Source organism: Symphalangus syndactylus, chromosome 9 (genome assembly GCF_028878055.3).
Source record: "Symphalangus syndactylus isolate Jambi chromosome 9, NHGRI_mSymSyn1-v2.1_pri, whole genome shotgun sequence".
NCBI classification, from domain to species: domain Eukaryota; kingdom Metazoa; phylum Chordata; class Mammalia; order Primates; family Hylobatidae; genus Symphalangus; species Symphalangus syndactylus.
In genome coordinates, this window is record NC_072431.2 from 105,334,173 (window position 1) to 105,357,803 (window position 23,631).

The window sequence follows — 23,631 nt, forward strand, 5'->3', positions numbered from 1 at the left end:
CTCCAGCAGAAATGATATCTCCCTCTTCTGACTTCTACCACACATACTATAACCAGTAACTTTTCACATGTATTTCATATTTCATCAACTAAATTATGAGTTATTTGAGAACAGAATATGTTATGTGTATATCCCCACAGTGCATTGTACATAAATATTTTTGGCTGATTTATTTATTTATTTATTTCTTATTTCTGATGATTAATCCCACTTTCTTAATCTTTATTAACTGCTCTTAATTTCCAACCTTTCACATTTTCTTCTGGCTCATCCCTAACTCTAATCAAGTTTTGCATTTCCCTGGACAAAGAAGTAAAAATAAAATAGATACTGAGCTTCATGGGAGTAACTCATGACTCACCTTTTTTTTTTCTCTAATCTCTGGGATAATACCCTATACTTGTCCTTCCAAATTTCCTGCCTTTCATCATTTAATTGGGGGAGGTAATCTACAATGTTCTTTATCTACAATGTTCTATTCCCATTAAAGGATTTTTTTTTAAGAGACGAGGTCTCATTATGTTGCCCACTAACCAGAAAGGGGGAATTGTTAAGTATAGCCTACAGCTGCCTCCTCATGTCTTTTAAGTTTGGCCTAAAGATTTCTCCATACAGAATGAACTGCATCCTAACTGGATGCATAAACAGACTGCAACCTACTCTTGTGCCAATCACCTAGTTTTGGCCAATCAAAGGCAGCCAACTGTTCAAACCATGTTCAAATAAGACAAACATTAAGCTGTAACCAATCTGGCTGTTTCTGTGTCTCACTTCTGTTTTCTATAGGTCACTTTCCTTTTTCTGTCCGTAAACCTTCTTCCACCACCTGGCGGCGGCAGAGTCTCTGAACCTATTTTGGTTTGGCGACTGCCCGATTTATGAGTTGGTTTTTGTTTAATTAAATGCTTTAAATTCTAAAATATATACATAAAAATGAGAAACAAAGAAAAAGAGAGCCGGGCGCGGTGGCTCACGCCTGTAATCCCAGCACTGGGAGGCCAAGACGGGTGGATCACGAGGTCAGGAGATCGAGACCATCTTGGCTAACACGGTGAAACCCCGTTTCTACTAAAAATACAAAAAATTAGCCGGGCATGTTGGCGGGCGCCTGTAGTCCCAGCTACTCGGGAGGCTGAGGCAGGAGAATGGCATGAACCCAGGAGGCGGAGCTTGCAGTGAGCCGAGATCGCGCCACTGCACTCCAACCTGGGGGACACAGCAAGACTCCGTCTCAAAAAAAAAAAAAAAAGAAAAAGAGATGGCCAGATGCAGTGACTCATGCCTGTAATCCCTTCGGGAGGCACTTTGGGAGGCCAAGGCAGGTGGATCACTTGAGGTCAGGAGCTTAAGACCAGCCTGACCAACATGGCGGAACCCTGTCTCTACTAAAAATACAAAAATTAGTTGAGCATGGTGGGGCATGCCTGTAACCTCAGCTACTCAGGAGGCCGAGGCAGGAGAATTGCATGAACTCGGGAGGCAGAGGCTGCAGTAAACCAAGATGGCACCACTGCACTCCAGCCTGGGTAAGAGTAAGACTCTGTCTCAGAAAAAAAAAAAAAGACAGATTCTGTCTCATGCTGCCTTTCCCTGCAGTGGCTGTTCACAGGTGCGATCATGGCACACCATATCCTCAAACTTCTGGCCTTATGCATTCTCCTGCTTCAGCCTCCTAAGTATCTGGGGCTGCAGCTGTGCACCACCACACCAGGCTCAGGAGGATATTTTTTATAGTATTTACCTTTCCTATTGCCAGAGCAGTGGTCCTCAACCTTGGCTGCACATTAGAATCGCCAGGGGTGCAGGCTGCACCCCACACCAATTAAATCATTCTCTGAGAATGGAACTCATAGCAAGAATGCCTTGTTTTTCAAGGACTTGTAACTTGCATTTCTGGGATAATAGTCTTCTCTCTCCTTCTACTCTACCCAGGGAAGGAGAAGGGACACTACTAACCTGATAAGCAGGTCCAAAAATGTGTCACCAAGCTGCAAAACAGAAAACTCCAGGAACCATATGTTAGTACTTTCCATCCAAGCCAATCAGAAAATATATATAACATACTGCTCTAAAACTTATCGGCTCTGTGACCTGGGTAACATACTTAATCCTTCAATACCTAGTTTCCTCATAGATAAAGCAGGAATAATAATAAAATCTATCTGATAGTGCCGTCCTGAGAATGAAATACACAGAAAAGCACCCAGCATGATATTGGTACACTGTAAGTTCATAATAAATACTAGCTGCTATCAGGATTATTATTCCAATGGTTATAATACTTTGTTGACCTAGCAACATAAAGAAATGGGTAACCTTGGAAAGGAGAATATTCCACATAAGAACGTTAACCTTTTAAAAATTAAGTCCTGGGGCTTCATGTTAACGGTGTGTTAAATGTTGTTTTTCCCTCCTCCTTTCACGTTGCATGTGGATGCAGCAGCTGTGCCTTCAGCAGCTATTGAGATCAGACACCCCTTTCCCACCCAGACCCCAGAGCTGCCCTAGCTTTGCCTCTTTGGACTGGCCTAGTTTTCCCCACCAGAGTCATTAGTGATCATTGTACTTATCACTCTATTCGGGGCCTCTCCTGCTACCCTTCTCTTCCCACTGAGATCTCTTCTCACTGACCATTTCCATCCATTACCAAACCAATCAGCATTCCTTTTCCTTTTCCAATTGGCAAACATAAACAGGTTTTATTTTTATTTTGAGATGGAGTCTCGCTCTGTCACCTAGGCTGAAGTGCAGTGGCACGATCTCGGCTCACTGCAGCCTCTGCCTTCTGGGTTCAAGCAATTCTCCTGCCTCAATCTCTGGAGTAGCTGAGCCCACAGATGTGCGCCACTATGCCCAGCTAATTTTTGTGTTTTTAGTAGAGACGGGTTCACCGTGTTGTCCAGGCTGGTCTCAAACTCCTGGCCTCAAGTGATCCTCCCTCCTGGGCCTCCCAAAGTGCTGGGATTACAGGTGTGAGCCGCTGTGCACGGCCCATACATAGCTTTTAATACTTGACTCGTGTGGGCTGTTTGTTTCATTGCTTACTCAAGTGGCTGAAGACTTTTGTGCTATTTCTCAAGAACTTGAATGTCTAGCCTTAGCTTTTAGGATATGAGAATAGTCTCTAGGATGAAATCTACCTTGTAATCATTTTTTGATAAGATGAGATATAATCACAAAGGTCAAGTGCCATAAACCTCCTTACCTGGGACTTTTTGAAATGTTTTTAACAAAACCATTTTCAAAACCTCACTGAGAATAACACAATGTTCATTATAACCCAGCTTTCTGCACACCTAAATATTTGGACAGACCCGTGGCTTCCCTTTGAAAGAGAGCTCACCGATATCACCCCTTCAAAGGGGAGCAGTTTTTCTTCTTGATCCACCTGCCATCTTTCCAATCGAAAATGCCCATCCCCATCCTAGAAATACTTTCCTCATTCCAGGGACAGTTCTCTCTCCAACATACCACCCATACTCCATACTCATCCTTAAGTGGCCGTAATGAATTTGGTGATCATGCAGGGACCTCCTTTAGAAAGGAGTCATCTTACCAAATAACTGGACGCCCACAGTGCACCTCTCTGTGGCTGCCAGCACCCTGTGCCCCCTCCCACCTGCTCAGGCCCATTGACAGACAAGGTGCCCAGAATGGGAAACAAACTGTCTGTCTCTCTCCTCATCTTCTGTCTTACACCCGCAATGTTCCCACCATTCTATCTCAGGCAGCGCTGTTATCCAGCCAGGCGTCCTCTTCTCCCTTCAGCCCTCTCTCTTTCCTAAGCCCTGACTAGATGCCAAAAATAATTCTCTCTGCCAGTCTCTTATTTGCTCCCTCTCTCCGTCTCTCTCTCTCTCTCTGTCTCCATCCCAGATATAAATGAACGAAGTCCTTATCATAACCTGTTAGTGTAAAAATGGTGCTAATACAATAGAATTAATTAAAATATCTAATAAAGAACCAGTATTCCCTTGGCCGGGCGCGGTGGCTCACGCTTGTAATCCCAGCACTTTGGGAGGCCGAGGCGGGTGGATCACGAGGTCAGGAGATCGAGACCACGGTGAAACCCCGTCTCTACTAAAAATACAAAAAATTAGCCGGGCGTGGTGGCGGGCGCCTGTAGTCCCAGCTACTCGGAGAGGCTGAGGCAGGAGAATGGCGTGAACCCGGGAGGCAGAGGTTGCAGTGAGCCGAGATCGTGCCACTGCACTCCAGCCTAGGGGACAGAGCGAGACTCCGTCTCAAAAAAAAAAAAAAAAGAACCAGTATTCCCAAATGCTAAAGCTTCTGCAAATGGCAATGTGGTCTCCACAGTAAACCTTTTAACCTCCCCTATTTAACCTGGTTAAGCCCCATCATTCAAGACTAAAATAAAACAAAAAAAAACTTATATTTGCTTTTTTTGTTTCATTTAATATACTACAACCATGTTATTTTAGTGACAGTTTATGGAGTTTTGGTGCCTAGCACAGAACTCTCAGAACCTTGTACGTGGTTTTACATGCAATAGGTATTCAGTAAATGTTTATCAAATAGGTTATGAGTTACATATATTATATGAGCTATGCCAGGAATGTAACCACAATTTATATAGTACTATTCCTGAGAATATATTCCAAATTCAAAACAACTAATGTCACTTATTTTTAAACTGGAGTGTCTGTCTAGAAACTAACATCTCAGGAACTGGAATTCCTTTCTGCCGTGGGCTTATCTTCCATATCACATACAAACTGTACCCTGAGTTTAGTGTATTGAGCCAATGAATACCTTTGGAGTGAATGATTTCCACCACCCCTCTCTCACTATCCTCTCAGAGTAACATCCCCTTAACATACTGAAAACTGGCCAGTTCCCCTCTCAAATGTTTCCTGCCTCTTTAGCCCCTTCTCAAGACGTCACAGCCTACAGTAAAGTTTCACATTACTTATTTCCTTTCCCGTGCCCTTGAATGTGTTTCAGTAGGTCTCTGTTGTTAGTTCAACCAGTGTAAGACACAAGATTAATCCAGCCCCATAGAACAATATTTTTTTAAAAGTCCTTCTTGGCCGGGCATGGTGGCTCATGCCTGTAATCCCAGCATTTTGGGAGGCCGAGGCAGGCAAATCACCTGAGGTCAGGAGTTCAAGACCAGCCTGGCCAACCATGGTGAAACCCCATCTCTACTAAAAGTACAAAAATTAGCCGGGCATGGTGTCACACATCTGTAGTCCCAGCTACTTGGGAGGCTGAGGCAGGAGAATCACTTGAACCCGGGAGGCAGAGGTTGTAGCGAGCCGAGATTGCATCACTGCACTCCAGCCTGCGGGACAAGAGCAAGAGCAAGACTCCGTCTCAAAAAAAAAAAACAAAAAAACAAAAAACAGTCTTTCTTATTTTCAAGTAAGCTGGCTCTGCAAATAATGAAAAAGATAAGGAGATCAAAGGGGGCTTTCTTTATCCCTGAATAAGTAAGCCACATATTTGTTAAAGGTTTATAGGGGTAGCAGTGCCTTTTACCATGATTATATGTAAAATGGAATTACTCTAATCTCACAGGATTGCTATGAACAGCATAACCCTTAGGCCCAGGAACTTTAGAAGGCCCCACATTTTAGAGGGCCAGTTCTGGCCTTCCTCTGGCTGTGGCCCTTTCTGTGGAGCAAGAGGATATGTTCGTCTGGAGCCCATGCTTCTGTCTCCCTCCCCTGATCATGATCTTGAATCACAGAATTCCCTGACCAAATGGCTTTGAGCCCAATCCTAGGCCCCTTCTTGGGGTCTCTTCCTCAAGTCCATCTTCCCAAGGGTTGGCAGTGCTGCCAAGCTGGTATATACCTCATGGCCAAGGGAGTGACCAAAACATGACTGCATGCCTGTTTGCTAGAAGTGGGGTGGTGGGTAAATGGGGCGGGTAAAGAAGAAAGCAGTCAGGGTGTTGAGGCCAGGGGCCAGCGGCTGGCTCTTCCTGAACCACCCTGTCCCAGTGCAGAACTCGAAGTAGTCCAAGAAGTCCAAATTTAAACCTGGTCTTCCAGGTTGTTCCAGAGATATTTTGTCAAAGCAGGTGAAAGGAACATATTTTATTTAACATTTATTTACTTGATTTATAAATTTAACTATTTAGTCAAATGGAATACGGACTTCCATTTGTACTTTCATCCCAGGCCCTCAAGTGTTAAGGGTGGGCCTGGCTGTGAGGGCACCCAGCAGCCTAATGTTGAAGAAATGCTAGTTCCACACTTGCCACCGCTATCCATACCTCTGCTCCTGCTGTTCCTTTGGCCTCCACATCTCTGCACATCATTCAAGGCCCAGTTTCTGCATATAACATGACATGACCTCTTGTCTCCACCCTCCCTCCCTGTTTCCCAGCTCCACTTCCCCATTCAGGTGAATTCAATCTCTCCCTTCTTTGAACTTTCAAATAATTGTGTCTCATGGTCGAGCATGGTAGCTCATGTCTATAACCCTAATGCTTGATAGGCTGCAGTAGGAGGAACACTTGAGGTCAGGAGTTTGAGACCAGCCTGGGCAACATGATGAGACCCTGTCTGTACAAAAAGTATTTTTTAAAGAAAAAGCCAGGAGTGGTGGTACAGGCCTGTAGTCCAGGCTGTTCAGGAGGCTGAAGCCAGAGGATCACTTGAGCCCAAGGGTTGGACGTTTCAGTGAGCTATGATTGTACCACTGCACTCCAGCCTGGGTGGCAGGGTGAGACCCTGTCTCTGGAAAAAAAAAAAAGTGTCTTTACTTATTTTATGACAAAGAATTACTTTTTAAAATCTTTTTGTCATTTGTGTTTCATGCTTTATCTCCACTACTAGCCAATGTGTTCCTGGATGGCAAGATTTGTTTCGGATCCGTGCTTGTTTCCAGCCACTACTGTGCACATATAGGTGCTTAGTAAATATTAAGTATCATAAGAGAGATACTGAGAAAAGGTGAATTTCTAAGTAACCAAAAAGACTGCAATGAAACTCACTTATTCACTCATATTTACCTGCATAGCTCTTTTGAAAATATAAAATAAAACTCTATAGTTACGTCTGAAGAATGAAAATTTTATTTGAATTTGAGTGATTTAAACTTCATTGGAAATTCATAAAAGACATCAAATGGTTTCATTTCAGGCATGGAAGGAAAAGTAGAAGGCACACAATTTTAGCTAAACTTAGCCAAAAGACCACCTCAGAGCCCTTTGTATTGCTAATAAAATTTCACTGGAGGTAGAGTATTCAGGGACATTTCTCCAATACACATTATCAAAGTCCCTGCTAAGGCAAAAGACTTTTAGAAAAGACCTTACTATTTATTTGATAGAATATTGTGTTTAACTCTGTATATGGTTCCAATTATAGCAATTAGTAATTAGTAATTAATGACCAAAAAAAACAGTATCTGACGTCAGCCTGGAATTTCCTTTGCCTCTTTGCTGCTGAGATGATGAATCAGCTCTTATTCTAGTAGATGACATTAACAGCAGTAATCTTTATATTCATATTTTAGTTTCCCAGAGGTGTTGAGAAAAATAAGCCAGTATTCTACCCAAAACCTCCTAAAACCTTCGCTCCTAACACTTCTTTAAATTCACGGGACCCTATTTGCTCTGCCAAAGAAGCCAACATACAAAGAAATCTTGAGAGGTCCCACTGGCTCACTTCGTACACTCGTGATTTTACAGGTATGAGTTCACTTTCATACAAGTAAAAATCAGAACAAAATTGGAATATTTAACAAATGCTATGACAAGCCTTCAACTTCTCATATTTTTGCCTTTTTCTCAATCTAAGTATTTAAATCCTAAGTAATAAGAATTAAGGTGGGTGGTAAATTTCTCTTCATAGGTAGCTGGGAGGTAGGGTTGGTTTTCATTTTATTGGTTCTAATTATATTACAAAGGGAATGGGTAAGTTTTCCTATAAAGGGTAATATAACTGCCATTCTCTGTTTACCCTAACAAAATAATAAGATGATGTTTCCATTAAGGTCTGGGGCCCATGGACCCCCTTGAACTGGATGATTACCATGAAAAGATGGTAGCAGAGTTAACAGGAAAGATAGGATTTGACCCAGAGCCTGTAAGTAATTGCAGTCAACTCTCAGTTATTTGGGGGGAGAGTGCTGGGCTCCTTCTTGCTTTGCCACTTTTTGTGTCTTGGGTTTTAGCAACCAAGTTAGCAAATGGAAATTTTTACTCATTTTAGAAGTGAATTCTGAGCTGATTTGAACTGGTTTGAATACTTTGTCTGCTGTTTGGGAAAACAAGCAAGATTTCTTTTCTTGGGCCAGGCGCGGTGCCTCACACCTGTAATCCCAGCACTTTGGGAGGCCAAGGCGGACAGATCACGAGGTCAGGAGTTCGAGACCAACCTGGCCAATATGGTGAAACTCTGTCTCTACTAAAAATACAAAACTTAGGCAGGCGTGGTGGCACTCGCCTCTACTCCCAGCTACTCAGGAGGGTGAGGCAGAAGAATCGCTTGAACCCAGGAGGCAGAGGTTACAGTGAGTTGAGATCGTGCCACTGCACTCCAGCCTAGATGACAGAGCGAGACTACGTCTCAAAAAAAAAAAAGATTTCTTCTTCAGAGTGGTTTTTTTTTAACAGTTTTTCTACTATGCTACTGTTGCTGAAATAACTTACAAAAGAAGCAGTTTACAAAAGAATTTAACTAGTAATTTAATGAGATTCCTAGTAAATTCCGTAGATCTTTGCTTTTTTTTTTTTTTTTTTTTCTTCTTGAGACAGAGTCTCACTCTGTCACTCTGTTGCCAGGCTGGAGTACAGTGTCATGATCTCAGCTCACTGCAACCTCCACCTCCTGGGTTCAAGCGATTCTCGTGCCTCAGCCTCCAGAGTAGCTGGGATTGCAGGCACGCACCACCACACCCAGCTAATTTTTGTATTTGTAGTAGAGACGGGGTTTCACCATGTTGACCAGGATGGTCTCAATCTCCTGACCTCGTGATTCGCCCGCCTTGGCCTCCCAAAGTGCTGGGATTACAGGCGTGAGCTACTGCGCCCAGCCCTTTGCATATTTATGTATCTTGTACATTACCATTGCTTTTGAAGAAATAAAGGCTTCCTCCTGATATTCATTAATAATTGAGAGCTGGCTGAATTACAAATGAAAAGCCAATACATTCTCTGCAGATATCAATAGAGACTTTTAAATTGATTATGCGAAATGGCCTGGAAGAAATAATCAAGCCCTTTAATGAGCAAAAGTATAATCTGTTGGTTTAATCATGTAAATGAGATGAAATGACCTAATAGTTTGCATATGTGTTGTTTTATTTGAGGCCTAAATTTTATTCTCGATGACTACAAATTTTGAAAACAAAATTAACATTTTAAAGATATATAAATTGTGAAAAACACATGGAAAAACAACTAAGATTATTTCAGTTTGAACACTTTAAAAACTGAGCTGGGTCAGGCTCGGTGGCTCAAGCCTGTAATCCTAGCACTTTGGGAGGCTGAAGTGGGTGGATCGCCTGAGGTCAGGAGTTCGAGACCAGCTTCGCCAACATGGTGAGCCCTGTCTCTACTAAAAATACAAAAATTAGCCGGGTGTGGTGGCGGGCGCCTGTAATCCCAGCTACTCTGGAGGCTGAGGCAGGAGAATCACTTGAACCGGGGGCATGGGGCGGAGGTTGCAGTGAGCCAAGATCGTGCTGGGCAGGGGGAAAAAAGAAAACAAAAAAACTGAGCTGAGGGCCGGGCGCAGTGGCTCACGCCTATAATCCCAGCACTTTGGGAGACTGAGGCGGGTGGACCACCTGAGGTCAGGAGTTCGAGACCAGCCTGGCCAACATGGTGAAACCCTGTCTCTACTAAAAATACAAAAATTAGCTGGGCATGGTGGCGCATGCCTGTAGTCCTAGCTACTCAGGAGGCTAAGGTGGGAGAATCACTTGAATCTGGGAGGCGGAGGTTGCTGTGAGCAAAGGTTGTGCCGCTGCACTCCAGCCTGGGCAACAGAGTGAGACTCCGTCTCAAAATAAATTAATAAATAAAATAAAAACTGAGCTGAACATACTGATTTTACATTTGCTTCAGCATTTCCTAAGGTGATATAAAATCATAACACCAGGAGCAGGTTTATAGACTGTGTTTTATCATTCACTGAAGGGTTTTTAATAATTTTTATGTTGAATTTGCAATGAGCATTCTCTAAGGATAGAAAATATTATATGAACACATATTGTCAGGTGTGTTCAACAACTGTCCAGATTTCCAGAGATTCGACCCTGTATGGTATGTACAAAATACATATTCCATTATATACAGGATGTTTGCCAAATTCGTTATATACAAAATCATTGTGCAAGCAAATCAACTCTTAAATATTTATGAATAACGAGATAAAATATACCTAAGATAATTGGAAGTTTAAAGGAAAGTTTTAGTGAATCTTGCTGGTTTCTGATTAAACCATAAAGAACAGACTGGGAAAACATGTTTTAATGGTAATAAAAATGTATATGAAATATTTTATTGTAGTAGTGTAAAATAAAATCACTAAAAACTGCTTCTTGCATACAGGAATATATATGGTCAAAGTACAATATGATAAGTCCTGTCCTTTTTTATGACAAAATTAACAAAGCACATCAAAGAGCTGAAGTTTTTTCATCACAGTATTTACTCAAACTTGATTAGCTAAAGGCTATAACAAATTTGTTACCTCAATATGGAAATTTCTGTACGAACAGATTAGCTTTCAAAAGGATGTTCCTAAGTCCATTTTTTTCAGTCCAAGCTACAGTGATTATTTTCTCACTACTCTCATTTGTATTATCTCTGCTGTCAATTCCATCATCATTATACATACATTCTTTGGTAGTTTTTTTACTTTAACATATTATTATAGGCTGGGCGCGGTGGCTCACGCTTGTAATCCCAGCACTTTGGGAGGCCGAGGCGGGCGGATCACGAGGTCAGGAGATCGAGACCATGGTGAAACCCCGTCTCTACCAAAAATACAAAAAAATTAGCCGGGCGTGGTGGCGGGCGCCTGTAGTCCCAGCTATTCGGAGAGGCTGAGGCAGGAGAATGGCGTGAACCCGGGAGGCGGAGCCTGCAGTGAGCCAAGATTGCGCCACTGCACTCCAGCCTGGGTGACAGAGCGAGACTCCGTCTCAAAAAAATATATATATATATTATTATAAAATGTTTGAAACATACAGAAAAGTAAAAAAAAATTTATAATTAACACCCATATACTCACCACCTAGATTCTACCACTAACATTTTACTATGCTTGTTTTATCACATAATCTATCCATCTTTCCATCCCTCTAACCATCCATCATCCGGAAATAATAAAAATATATTATTTGTATGCATTTTAGAGTAAATTGCAGACATTAGTGTACTTCACTCCTAAACATTCAGCATGTATATTATCAACCAGAGTTCAATATTTATTTGCAGTTTTTTTTTCTTTTAAGGTGAAATAAAGTTCAATGCAATTGCACAAATCTTAAGTGAACATTCATCGAGTTTTAACAAACACACCTTTGTAACCCAAACCCCTATCAAGGTACAGAATACTATCATTCCAGAAAGTTTCCTCCTCATACCCTTTCCCAGTCAGCTGCGTCCTCTTCCCACCACCCAGCATGTATCTATTAATAGCACTTTAAATACACTCACTACTTTCGCAGTTACCAGACATAATTGATAATGTTATTATCAATTATCAAATGATAATTGATAATTCATAATGTTTATAAAACAACTTAAAAAGAAGCACAGACATGACACCTCAGACCAATGTTTCTCAAAGCATAGCAAATCTCCAGACTCACCATCACCTGAAATGCTTGTTGAAAATTCAGCTTCCTGGGGCCCACTACAGACCTTCTGACCCACAGTCTCGGAGGGTCTTAGGAGCTTAGGGATTTCATGCCAGCTCTGCAGATGATTCTGATTCAGCCAAGTTAAGTTTAAGGGCCCTTGCTAAGGCCTAATAAAGGAGACTTTGGCTGAGATTAAATAACTGCACACACTGCGAATGCCATCTGTTAGTGATGGACAGAAGTTTTATTCCAGTGATTGCTTTATATCTTTGAAGTTTAAAAGCAGAGTTCCCACACAGAAAGAGTTCTGTATAGCCAAATAAAAAACATGCCCCTTTCATATTCTCTAAAACCAGTAAAGGAGGAAAATGTATTTGGACCCAAATTTCAATGTCTTTAAATTAATATCAAAGAGCATTGCAACGTACACCCCTACATCCATCTTGTGTACTCGGACAATGAAAATGGGTATCACTTTTGACCTACCATTTGTGGCATATCCCTGATTAAATTTTTTCTCCTTTTTATCCCACAACTACAGCAAGAAAAATTCCATCCTGTCTTCAAACCTCCCAGACCGTTGGAAGGACGAATTGCCCGGTTAATTCAGAATCAGCGTTCTCTGGAGGCTATAGTCCAGCAAAGACCACGTTCCTGTCCAGATTGTACTCCTAGAGTTTTGTGTAATTTTCATAACTTTGTACCCAGTTCTAAAGAAATGATGGCACTTAGTGATAACACACCAGCCGGTGTGACCCATAAAAACCAGGATATTGAAAAGAAGATCATAGAAGAACAGAGCTTGCTGTCTACCTATGAACCCCAATCTTGTTACCCAACAAAAGACCTGACTAGCATTTATGACATAAAGCCATTTCCAAAAATCACAGATACTAAAAAGACAGAAGATTTATACTGGAGACAGCAGTCACTAAAAACCCAACCCACACCTTACTGTAAACCAAACCACTGGATTCATTACGAAAATCTTAAATCTCCCCTATGTGATCAGTATAATATGTGTCCAAACACTGTTAGCCTTAGTAAACCTAGTGTTTTACAAAATAAACAAGACACGGAAGCTTTCACTTTAGAACATTTTTTAAGTAAGCCAGAAGAAGAGTTGTTCTTGAACATGGAAAACAATGAAGAAACAAGACCTATTCTTGGTTGGATTCCTAGAGCTGGAGTGACCAAGCCTCAGACCAACCTGCTGGAGCTTAAGAACTCTTTTTCAAAAACTGGTGCACAAAAGCGTTTCCATAAATCAATTCTAGAAGACCATAAAGACCTCAGGGATAATGAGCATTCGGGGATGAAGCACCAATTCTATGGCCATAATTCCTATTATTTCTATAATTGAGATACTCATTCTTTCCTTCAAAACCCAGCCTCTTGCAAGAAGTTAAAAGATACAACAGAATTTCCTTCATATTGCTGGATTCTGTTTTCTAGATTAAACCATAAGGACCTTGTTAATGAGGTTTACATTTTCAGGAATTTAAGTTAATATCTGGTTGGAGGAACCCAGAAAAGGTGATGTTCTGACTTCTTGAAAAGTTTAACAATTTGGCAATAAAATATTAGAACTAGAAAAATGTATAGTCTTTAATCTCTCATCTTCAGATTACAAGGAAATTTTCCAAAATCACAAAAAGCAATGTGTACAACAAAGTTTACATCATTGTTTCACCAAAAAAAAATTGAAAAGCTGGAAAGAACTCAAATGATCAATAATGAATGAATGACTATACAAATTATAGTATCTTAATAAAAATGAGAACACTGTCCCTTTATGTAAATTTTTGTACATAGTAGCATTAGGTAGAAAAGACAAAACCCAAACACCCAGTTAATTGAGGGATGGACACCTCTACAAACTATATTGTCTTAAAAGTATGTGGACTCTGTTCCTTTATGTAAACATGTAAAAAATAAGTCAGCGAAAAAAATGAAACCCAAAACTCTCTGCATGTACACATTACAAATTGAATTGTTTGCTTACTCTTAACCTTCTGACTGAGAAACATAACTATTTCTTTTATGCAGATAAAATTATTTTACTGAAGATCTAGCAATGGCCTTAATTAGCAACTGGTGAGTTCTAATTATAGCAAGAAAGGATGGCTTGGTATCAGTTATTACAGAGCCCCAAATCTTCATTTCTGGAGTGTGTTCTCTAAGAGTTTGGCTAACTCCCATATGCAAGTCAATTCATTTAATGTGCCAAGAGGTAGTTTTTAAACATAGTCTATCGTGGAAGTTCAAGAGGAATTTCTTTAAGTATTTTGTGAATATTTATTTTAATTTTATGACCAACATGTCATTTGGTTATAACCTCCTTAAAACTATTCTGGGCTAAAGTTAGAGAATCTTTTTCCAACTGCATTCTGTACAGCACTAGTTACATTATGACAGGAAGTAAAAGTTTACATGGTGAAATAACACTGGGGAAATCGGAGCAACAATGTCAGTTGCATGACTTGGTCACTGGGTTCTCTATAGCCTTTAATATGTAATGCAACTGGGAGTGTCTGAGGTGAGGGAGATACACTTTTTATCACAGAGTAGATCATTGGACTGGAATTCCAAATAATAAACTTTGGAAGATGTAACTCTCTGGTATAAAAATTTGAGGTTTTGATTGCACTCCTAGAGTTTTGTGTAATGTTCATACCTTTGTACCCAGCTTCCCTGGGTTGCATGGAAATTAGTTAGAAATTACATTCTAAATATGGTGTTCACTCTGCCTACCTCCATGCAAGGGTGGCGCAGCCTTCTCTTTAGGCATTGTCATAGTCATGCTCCTCAACTAAGAGGAAGTCAGCCTTTAACTCTGCTGATTGTTAAAGCTAATGAATCTGCCCTTATTTGATGACAGAAAATACCAAACTCCAAGCATGCTCATCAAAAAGCTCAATTTTTTTGTTTTGTGTGTGTGTTTTTTTGTTTGTTTTTTGTTTTGTTTTGTTTTGTTTTTTTACAAAATGTATTAGTTTGCTAACTGGTTCTTTTTGGATTTTTTGTGTGTTTTGCTTTTGTTTTTGTTTTGAGTCAGGGTCTCACACTGTTGCCTGGGCTGGAGTGCAATGGTACAATCTCGGCTCACTGCAACCTCCGCCTCCTGGGTTCAAATGATTCTCCTGCCTCAGCCTCCCAAGTAGCTGGGATTACAGGCACCTGCCACCACGCTCGGCTAATTTTTTATATTTTTAGTAGGGAAGGGTTTTCACTAGTTGGCCAGGCTGGTCTCGAACTCCTGACCTCATGATCCACCTGCCTCAGCCTCCCAAAGTGCTGGGATTACAAGCGTGAGCCACCACACCCAGCCTACTAACTCTATTTTTGTCATACGTTGGCAACCTCTTTAATATCCAGAGATTCGGTATTATAAAATTAAGACTCACTTGTCCAGTACATGCACAATATATACAGTACAGAAAAGTTAAATCAAATGAACATAATATATAGAGCAATGGATAAGCTGAAATGTTCTAGTACACATTAGGAAAACACCTTTTGCAATTTCCTCCCTCCTTCCTCAACCCAATGAATGATACAGAGAGTACACTATTCACCAAGTTGGTTTAACAATTCTATTATACTTCCAAACACGGTATTTTCCATTAATTTTTAAAAGCTATTTACAAAAAGTGTTACTCTACTACTTCTGCTTTTAAAATATCAGGCACATCCGAATATCTACAAAGACTAAATATTTCATATCGGAACTTGTCTACTATATACACAGTAGTTAAATTACACACATTACAAGGGTCACAATCTGACAGATCTTCTAAATATGACCACTTTGGCTTTGAACCATTCCATCCTCACTTCCTTCTCTCTGCCTTCAATCCAGTGGACAAACATAAGCGTGTGTAATGCTTAGAGATGGTAGAACAAATTCATATCCAAAAGTCATTTACAGAAGACAAGGTTGCTATTAATTTCAACACAAAGTGTACAAATTCTACTAAGTGCTTTCATACACTGGCAACCTCTTTAACACCTAGAGACTGGATGTTGCAAAATTAGGATTCATTTGTCCATTATATACACTATATACACAGCAAAACAAAATGCACAAAACATACAGAAAAAAACAGTTCCTGAAAATGTCCAGATATGAGCACACTAGCATATTACCTTTTGCAATTCCTTCTCTCCTACCTCCTCTAAACCACTGAGCAAATACAGACAATAATATACTGCTCACAGAAGTGGTGTAACAATTCCATTTCCAAAAGCCAATATTTCCTATGAATTTTAGCAAAAAGTGATATTTTACTACCTCTACATTTAACATACATAAGGAGTTAATTTGTCCACTATGTGTACAGCAGTCTTGAATAAATTGCACACATGTAAGAGTAGTTATAATTTGAAAGAGCCTTTAACATATGAACATTCTGGCCTAAAACCCTTCCCATCTCCATCAACTCAGTGGTCAATAATGCTCAGATTTTCAGAAATTTGAGCAAAATATATAAAACATACTTGTTTACTAACCCTACTTTTGTCATACACAAGCAACCTCTTTAACATCTAGAAAAACTAGATGTTGTAAATTAGGTATTGTTTATCCTTTATATACACAGATAAGTACAATAAAATGCATAGAAGTGAGGAACAATGGTTAATCTTGCCTCACTGTGGACATCAGCATAGAGCTCTTTGCACTTCCTTTTCCTCTCTCCTCCCCTGAAACAGTGCACAAACACAATGTGTACTACTCAAGAGGTGGTTTGGCCATTCTCCCCCCAAACAACATTTCATATGGAATTTTAACAAAAAGATATTTACAAAATGTATTATTTTACAACCTCTACTTTTACTTTTAACATAGGTATCAGGCACCAAATACCTACAAAGCCTAGATATTTCAAAACAGTACTTAGCATTGTCAATGATATATACAGTAGTGAGGAATAAAATGCACACGACAACAATGGTTATACTGAGAGACAGGACTAGCTGAATTTCCTAGGCCGACTAAAAATCCCTAAGCTTAGCTGGGAAGGTGACCCCTTCACCTTTAAACACGGGGCTTGCAACTTAGCTCACACTCGACCAATCGGATAGTAAAGAGAGCTCACTAAAATGCTAATTAGGCAAAAACAGGAGGTAAAGAAATAGCTAATCATCGGCCGGGCACGGTGGCTCAAGCCTGTAATCCCAGCACTTTCGGAGGCCGAGGCGGGCGGATCACGTGGTCAGGAGATCGAGACCACCCTGGCTAACACCGTGAAACCCCGTCTCTACTAAAAATACAGAAAAATTAGCCGGGCGTGGTGGCGGGCACCTGTAGTCCCAGCTACTCGGGAGGCTGAGGCAGGAGAATGGCGTGAACCCGGGAGGCAGAGCTTGCAGTGAGCCGAGATCGCGCCACTGCACTCCAGCCTGGGCGAGAGAGCGAGACTCCATCTCAAAAAAAAAAAAAAAAAAAAGAAAAAAAAAGAAATAGCTAATCATCTGTTGCATGAGAGCACAGCGGGAGGGACAATGATTGGGATATAAACCAGGCATTCGAGCCAGCAACAGCTACCCTCTTTGGGTCCCCTCCCTGTGTATGGGAGCTCTGTTTTCACTCTATTTCACTCTATTAAATCTTGCAACTGCATTCTTCTGGTCCGTGTTTGTTACGGCTCGAGCTGAGCTTTCGCTTGCCATCCACCACTGCTGTTTGCCACCCTCGCAGACCCGCCGCTGACTTCCATCCCTCCGGATCCAGCAGGGTGTCCGCTGTGCTCCTGATCCAGCGAGGTGCCCATTGCCACTCCCAATCAGGCTAAAGGCTTGTCATTGTTCCTGCCGGGCTAAGTGCCTGGGTTTGTCCTAATCGAGCTGAACACTAGTCACTGGGTTCCACAGTTCTCTTCTGTGACCCATGGCTTCTAATAGAGCTATAACACTCACCACATGGCCCAAGATTCCATTCCTTGGAATCCGTGAGGCCAAGAACCCCAGGCCAGAGAACATGAGGCTTGCCACCATCTTGGAAGTGGCCCGCTGCCATTTTGGAAGCGGCCTGCCACCATCTTGGGAGCTCTGGGAGCAAGGACCACCCCTCCCCTGCGGTAACAATAATATGAAGTGTTTTCTAAATATGACCAGTCTGGCATAGAACCTTTTTCTCTTCCTTCTCAGGTCTTCCAGCTCCACGTCCTCTAACCCAGCAGTCCACAACCTTTCTGGCATCAGGAACCAGTTTCATGGAAGGCAATTTTTCCATGGACCGGGGCATGGAGGAGGATGATTTCAGGATGATTCAAGTGCATTACATTTATTGTGCACTTTATTTCTATTATTATTACATTATAATATACAGTGCAATAATTATATAACTCACCATAATGTAAAATCAGTGGGAGCCCTGAGCTTGTTTTCTTGCATCTAGATGGTCCCACGTGGGGGTGATGGGAGATGGTGACAGATCATCGGGCATTAGATTCTCATAAGGAGCATGCAACCTAGATCCCTTGCATGTGCAGTACACAATAGGGCTCGAGTTCCTATGAGAATCTAATGCCACCATTGATCTGATAGAAGGTGGAGCTCAGGCAGTAATGTGTGTGAAGGGGAGTGGCTGTAAATACAGATGAAGCTTCGTTTGCTCACCCCCCACTCACCCCCTTCTATGTGGCCCTGTTCCTAACAGGCCACAGAGCAGGGATTGAGGGCCCCTGCTCCAAACCACTGAACAGATATGGATGTGTGTTGCTCCCAGTGTCACTGAAACTGCATTTGCAAAAATGTTGAAAGTCAAATAAATCTGACATAGCTATTTCCATCTTGCTTCTAACCTCACAAGCTGTGTGTTCACTCCTGGGCATAGGCCAAACTAACTATGGGAGGAATTTATAGTTTAACTGTAAGGCAAAGACAATAATAGCTCCGTCCTTCCCAAAACTAACCCCCTACTTGCTCAGGAACCAAAAACCACCCTTGAAAAACTAATGAAAGGTCACAAGATTAGGATTATGGGAGGGTCCTGAATTGCTAAGAAGTAGGTGTAGTTAAGTGATAACTGGCTGGGCGCGGTAGCTCACGCCTATAATCCCAGCACTTTGGGAGACTGAGGTGGGCGGAACACCTGAGGTCAGGAGTTCAAGACCAGTCTGGCTAACATGGTGAGACTCTGTTTCTACTAAAAATACAAAAAATTAGCCGGGCATGGTGGCACACACCTGTAATCCCACCTACTTGAGAGGCTGAGGCAGGAGAATCTCTTGAACCTGGGAGGCAGAGGTTGCAGTGAGCCGAGATCACGCAATTGTACTACAGTTTGGGCAACAAGAGCGAAACTCCGTCTCAAAAAAAAAAAAAAAAAGAAAGAAGTGATAACCAGCCACTGTCACCAGCTCGCTTTTCTTTTTTCTTTTCTTTTTTTTGAGATGCGGAGTCTTTCTCTGTCACCCAGGCTGGAGTGCAGTGCAGTGGCATGATCTCAGCTCACTGCAACCTCCATCTCCCAGGTTCAAGTGATTGTCCTGCCTCAGCCTCCCAAGTAGCTGGGATTATAGGCATGCACCACCACACTGGGCTAATGTTTTGTATTTTTAGTAGAGACGGGGTTTCACCATGTTGGCCAGGCTGGTCCCATACTCCTGATATCAAGTGATCCATCCGCCTTGGCCTCCCAAAGTGTTGGGATTACAGGCGTGAGCCACCACACCCAGCCACCAACTATCTTTGAAAAACCCTAGCTTCTGTATTCTTAGAGAGGCAGATTTGAAAATTATCTCCCATCCTTCTGCTTGGCTGACCCTCTGATAATTAAACTCTTTCTCTGCTCTAAAAACTGTTGCTCTCAATGCATTGGCTTTTCTAGGTAGCAGGCAAGAAGAACCCACTGGGCTGTTACAGCACTTCCAGAGGTAGCCTAATAACTCCCCTCCAAAAAGTCATTTGGGTGGAGAGGTAGAGCAAGATGGCCAAATGGAAGCCTCCAGGAATTGCCCCCGACATAGGAACAACAAATTGAACAACTATCCACACAAAAAAGAACCTTCATAAGAACCAAAAATCATGTGAGCAATCACAGTACCTGGTTTTAACATCATATTAAGGAAAGGGGCACTAAGAGGGAAAAAAGGCAGTCTTGGATTGCCTACACCACCCCTTCCACATCCCCCAGCAGTGGCCACATGGCATAGAGAATCAGTGTGCTTGGGGGAGGAACAGGGCAGTGATTGCGGGGCCTTGCATTGGAACTCAGTGCTGCCCTGTTACAGTGAAAAACAATACTGGGCAGAAATCAGCCAGTGCCCAGAGGGAGCATTTAGACGAGCCCTGGCTAGAGAGGAGTCATTCATCCAAGCAGCCGGAACCTGAGTTCTAGCAGGTCCAGCTACCGTGAGCTAAAGTGCTCTGGGGGTCCCAAATAAACTTGAAGGGTAGAATAGGCCTAAAGAACTACAATTCCTGGGCAAGTTCTGTTGCTGGGCTTGGAGCCATTGGGCTTAGAATGTACGTGACCTAGTGAGATACTAGCTGGGGAGGCCGAGGGAATGCTTGCATCATCCCTCTCCAACCCACAGGCACTGCTGCTGACAACACTGGGAGAGACTCCTTCCCACCACTTGAGGAGAAGAGAGGGGAGAATAAAGAAGACATTTTCTTACAACTTGAATACCAGCTCAGCCACGGTAGAACTGTGCACTAGGGGGAGGCCCCCATTTCATGCCCTAGCCCCCACATGAAATTTCTAGAGACACCCTGGGCCAGAACGGAACCCATTGCCTTAAAGGGAAGAACCCAGTCCTGGCAAGATTCATCACTTGCTGACTAAAGAGCCTTTGGGCTTGAATAATCAGTAGTAGTAGCCAGCCACGCTGGCTTCAGGTGTGGTGGCTTCAGGGGAGAGACTCCTATGTGAGGAAAGGAGAGGGAAGAGTAAGGAGACTTTGTCTTGTGACTTGGATACCAGCTCAGCTACTGGGGAGTAGGGCACCAAGCAGGCTCCTGGAGGCCCTGATTCCATGCCTTGGCTCCTAGACAGCATTTCTGGACATGTCCTGGGCCAAAGAGGACCCCACTGCCCTGAAAGGAGAAACTCGGGACTAGTAGCATTTATCACAATCTGACTGAAGAGCCACTGTGCCTTGAGTGAATGTTGGCATAGCCAGGAAGTACTAGCCATGGGCTAGTGCAATGGTGGTCATGAGGAAGGACTTTGATGCTTGAGGAAAGAGGAGGGAAGTGAGAATAACTTTATCTTGTGGTTTGGGTGCCAGGTCAGCCACAGTGGAATAGAGTACCAGGTAGATTCCTAAGTTCCCGACCCCAAGCCCTGGCTTCCAGATAGCATCTCTGGACCTGCTTGAAGATGGAGAGAACTTGTTGCCCTGATAGGAAGGACACAAGGCTGGCTGAATTCACCAGCTTCTGAATGCAGGCCTTGAGAGAACATAAGCTACTGTAGCCAGACAGTGGTCACTGCAAGCCTTGGACCAGACCCAGTGCTGTGTTGGCATCAAGTCTCTCCTAGCACAGTCACAGCGGAGGCGGCCACAAGGGTGCTTGTGTCACCTCTCCCCTAGCTCCAGGCAGCTCAGTGCAGAGACTCTATTTGTTTGGGTGAAAGTAAGATAAGAGAACAGAGTCTCTGCCTGGTAATCCAGGGAATTCTCCTGGATCTTACCCAAGACCACAAATGTGGTACCCCTACAAGTCTGCAAAAGCCATAGTTTTACTGGGCTTCGGATGGCTCCTGATGCAGATATGGCTGCAGTGACCAAAGACTTAGATCACAACACCCAAGTCCCTTCAAATATTTGGAAAGCCACCCCAAGATGGGCGGATACAAAAAAATTAAAAGCCCAGACTGTGAAGACAATAATAAATACCTAACTCTTCAATGTCCAGACACCAACAAAAATCCACAACCATCAAGACCACCCTGGAAAACACGACCTCACCAAACAAACTAATGAAGGCACCAGTGACCAATTCCAGAGAGAAACAGATATGTGACTTTTCAAACAGAGAATTCAAAATAGCTGTGTTGAGGAAGCTCAACAAAATTCAAGATAACACGGAGAAGAAATTCAGAATTCTACAAGATAAATTTAACAAAGAGATTAAAACAATTAAAAAGAATCTAGCAGAAATTCTGAAGCTGAAAAATGCAATTAACGTACTAAAAAATGCAATCCCTTAGGGGCAGAATTGATCAAGCAGAAGGAAGAATTAGTGAGCTTGAAGATGGGCTATTTGAAAATACACACTCAGAAGAGACAAAAGAAAAAAGAATAAAAATGAATGAGGTACACCTATAAGATCTTGAAACTAGCTTCAAAGGGCAAATCTAAGAATTATTGGCCATAAAGAGGAGCTAGAGAGAGAGATCAGGGTAGAAAGTTTATTCAAAGAGATAATGACAGAGAACTTCCCAAACCTAGAGAAAGATATCAATATTCAAGTACAAGAAGGTTATAGAACACCAAGCAGATTTAACCCAACGAAGACACCCCAAGACATTTAATAATCAAACTCCCAAATATCGAGGATAAAGAAAGAATCCTAAAAGCAAGCAAGAGAAAAGAAACAAATAACATAAAAAGGACTTCTAATAAGTCTGGCAGCAAACTTCAGCAAACTTATCAGTGGAAATTTACAGGCCAGGAGGGAGTGGCATTACATTTTTAAAGTGCTGAGGGAAAAACTTTTATCCTAGAATAGTACATCCAGTGAAAATATCCTTCAGATACGAGGGAGAAATAAAGACTTTCCCAGTCAAACAAAAGCTGAGGGATTTCATCAACACCAGACCTTTCCTACAAGAAATGCTAAAGGGAGTTCCTCAGTCTGAAAGAAAAGGACATGAGTAAGCAATAAGAAACCACCTGAAGGTACAAAACTCACTACTAATAGTAAGTACACAGAAAAACACACAATATTATAATACTATAATTGTGTGTAAACTGTTCATATCTTGAGTAGAAAGACTTAGAGATTAACCTAACCTATCAAAAATAATAGCTACAACGACTTTTCAAGACATAGTATAATAATATATAAATAGAAACATGAAAAAGTTTTAAAAGTGGGGAGAGTGAAGTTAAAGTGCAGAGTTTTTCTTAGTTTTCTCTTTGTTTGTTAGATTTTTGTTTATGCAATCAATGTTATGTTGTCATCAGTTTAAAACAATGGGTTATAAAATATTATTTGCCCTGGGCGCGGTGACTCACGCCTGTAATCCCAGCACTTTGGGAGGTTGAATTAGGCAGATCACGAGGTCAGGAGTTCAAGACCAGCCTGGCCAACATGGCAAAACCCCATCTCTACTAAAAATACAAAAATTAGCCATGCTTGGTGGAGGGTGCCTGTAATCCCAGCTACTCAGGAGGCTGAGGCAGGAGAATCACCTGAAACTGGAAGGCAGAGGTTGCAGGGAGCCAAGATTGCACGACTGCACTCCAGCCTGGGCAAAAGGGCGAAACTCCATCTAAAAAAAAAAAATTACTTGCAAGCCTCATGGTAACCTCAAATCAGAAAACCTGCAAACAGAGGCTGGGCACAGTGGCTCACACCTGTATTCTCAGCACTTTGAGAGGCTGAGGCAGGAGGATCACTTGAGCCCAGGAGTTAAGACCAGGCTGGGCAACTTAGTGAGACCCCATCTCTACAAAATATAAAAACAAAAAATTAGCTGGGCATGGTGGTGCATGCCTGTAGTCCCAGCTACTCAGGAGGCTAAGGTGGGAGGATTGATTGAGCCCAGGAGGTCGAGGCTGCAGTGAGCCCTAATCATGCCACTGCACTCCAGCCTGGGTGATGGAACAGAACCCTGCCAAAAAAAAAAACAAAAAAACAAAAAAAACCCTACAACAG

The 23,631-nt window shown here is 42.1% G+C and overlaps 1 protein-coding gene across 3 annotated transcripts in view; it reads left to right on the forward strand.

The window, feature by feature from the left end:
* Positions 1 to 13,391, forward strand: part of SPMIP4 (sperm microtubule inner protein 4) — a 50,478-nt gene extending 37,087 nt beyond the window's left edge. For all 3 annotated transcript variants that reach the window (XM_055293615.2, XM_055293616.2, XM_055293617.1), the window contains 3 exons: positions 7,492 to 7,666; positions 7,972 to 8,063; positions 12,335 to 13,391. In XM_055293615.2, coding sequence (XP_055149590.1) covers positions 7,492 to 7,666; positions 7,972 to 8,063; positions 12,335 to 13,156 — 1,089 coding nt within the window. In that variant the 3' untranslated portion in view covers positions 13,157 to 13,391. The remainder of the gene's footprint in view (positions 1 to 7,491; positions 7,667 to 7,971; positions 8,064 to 12,334) is intronic.
* Positions 13,392 to 23,631: the final 10,240 nt, after the last annotated feature.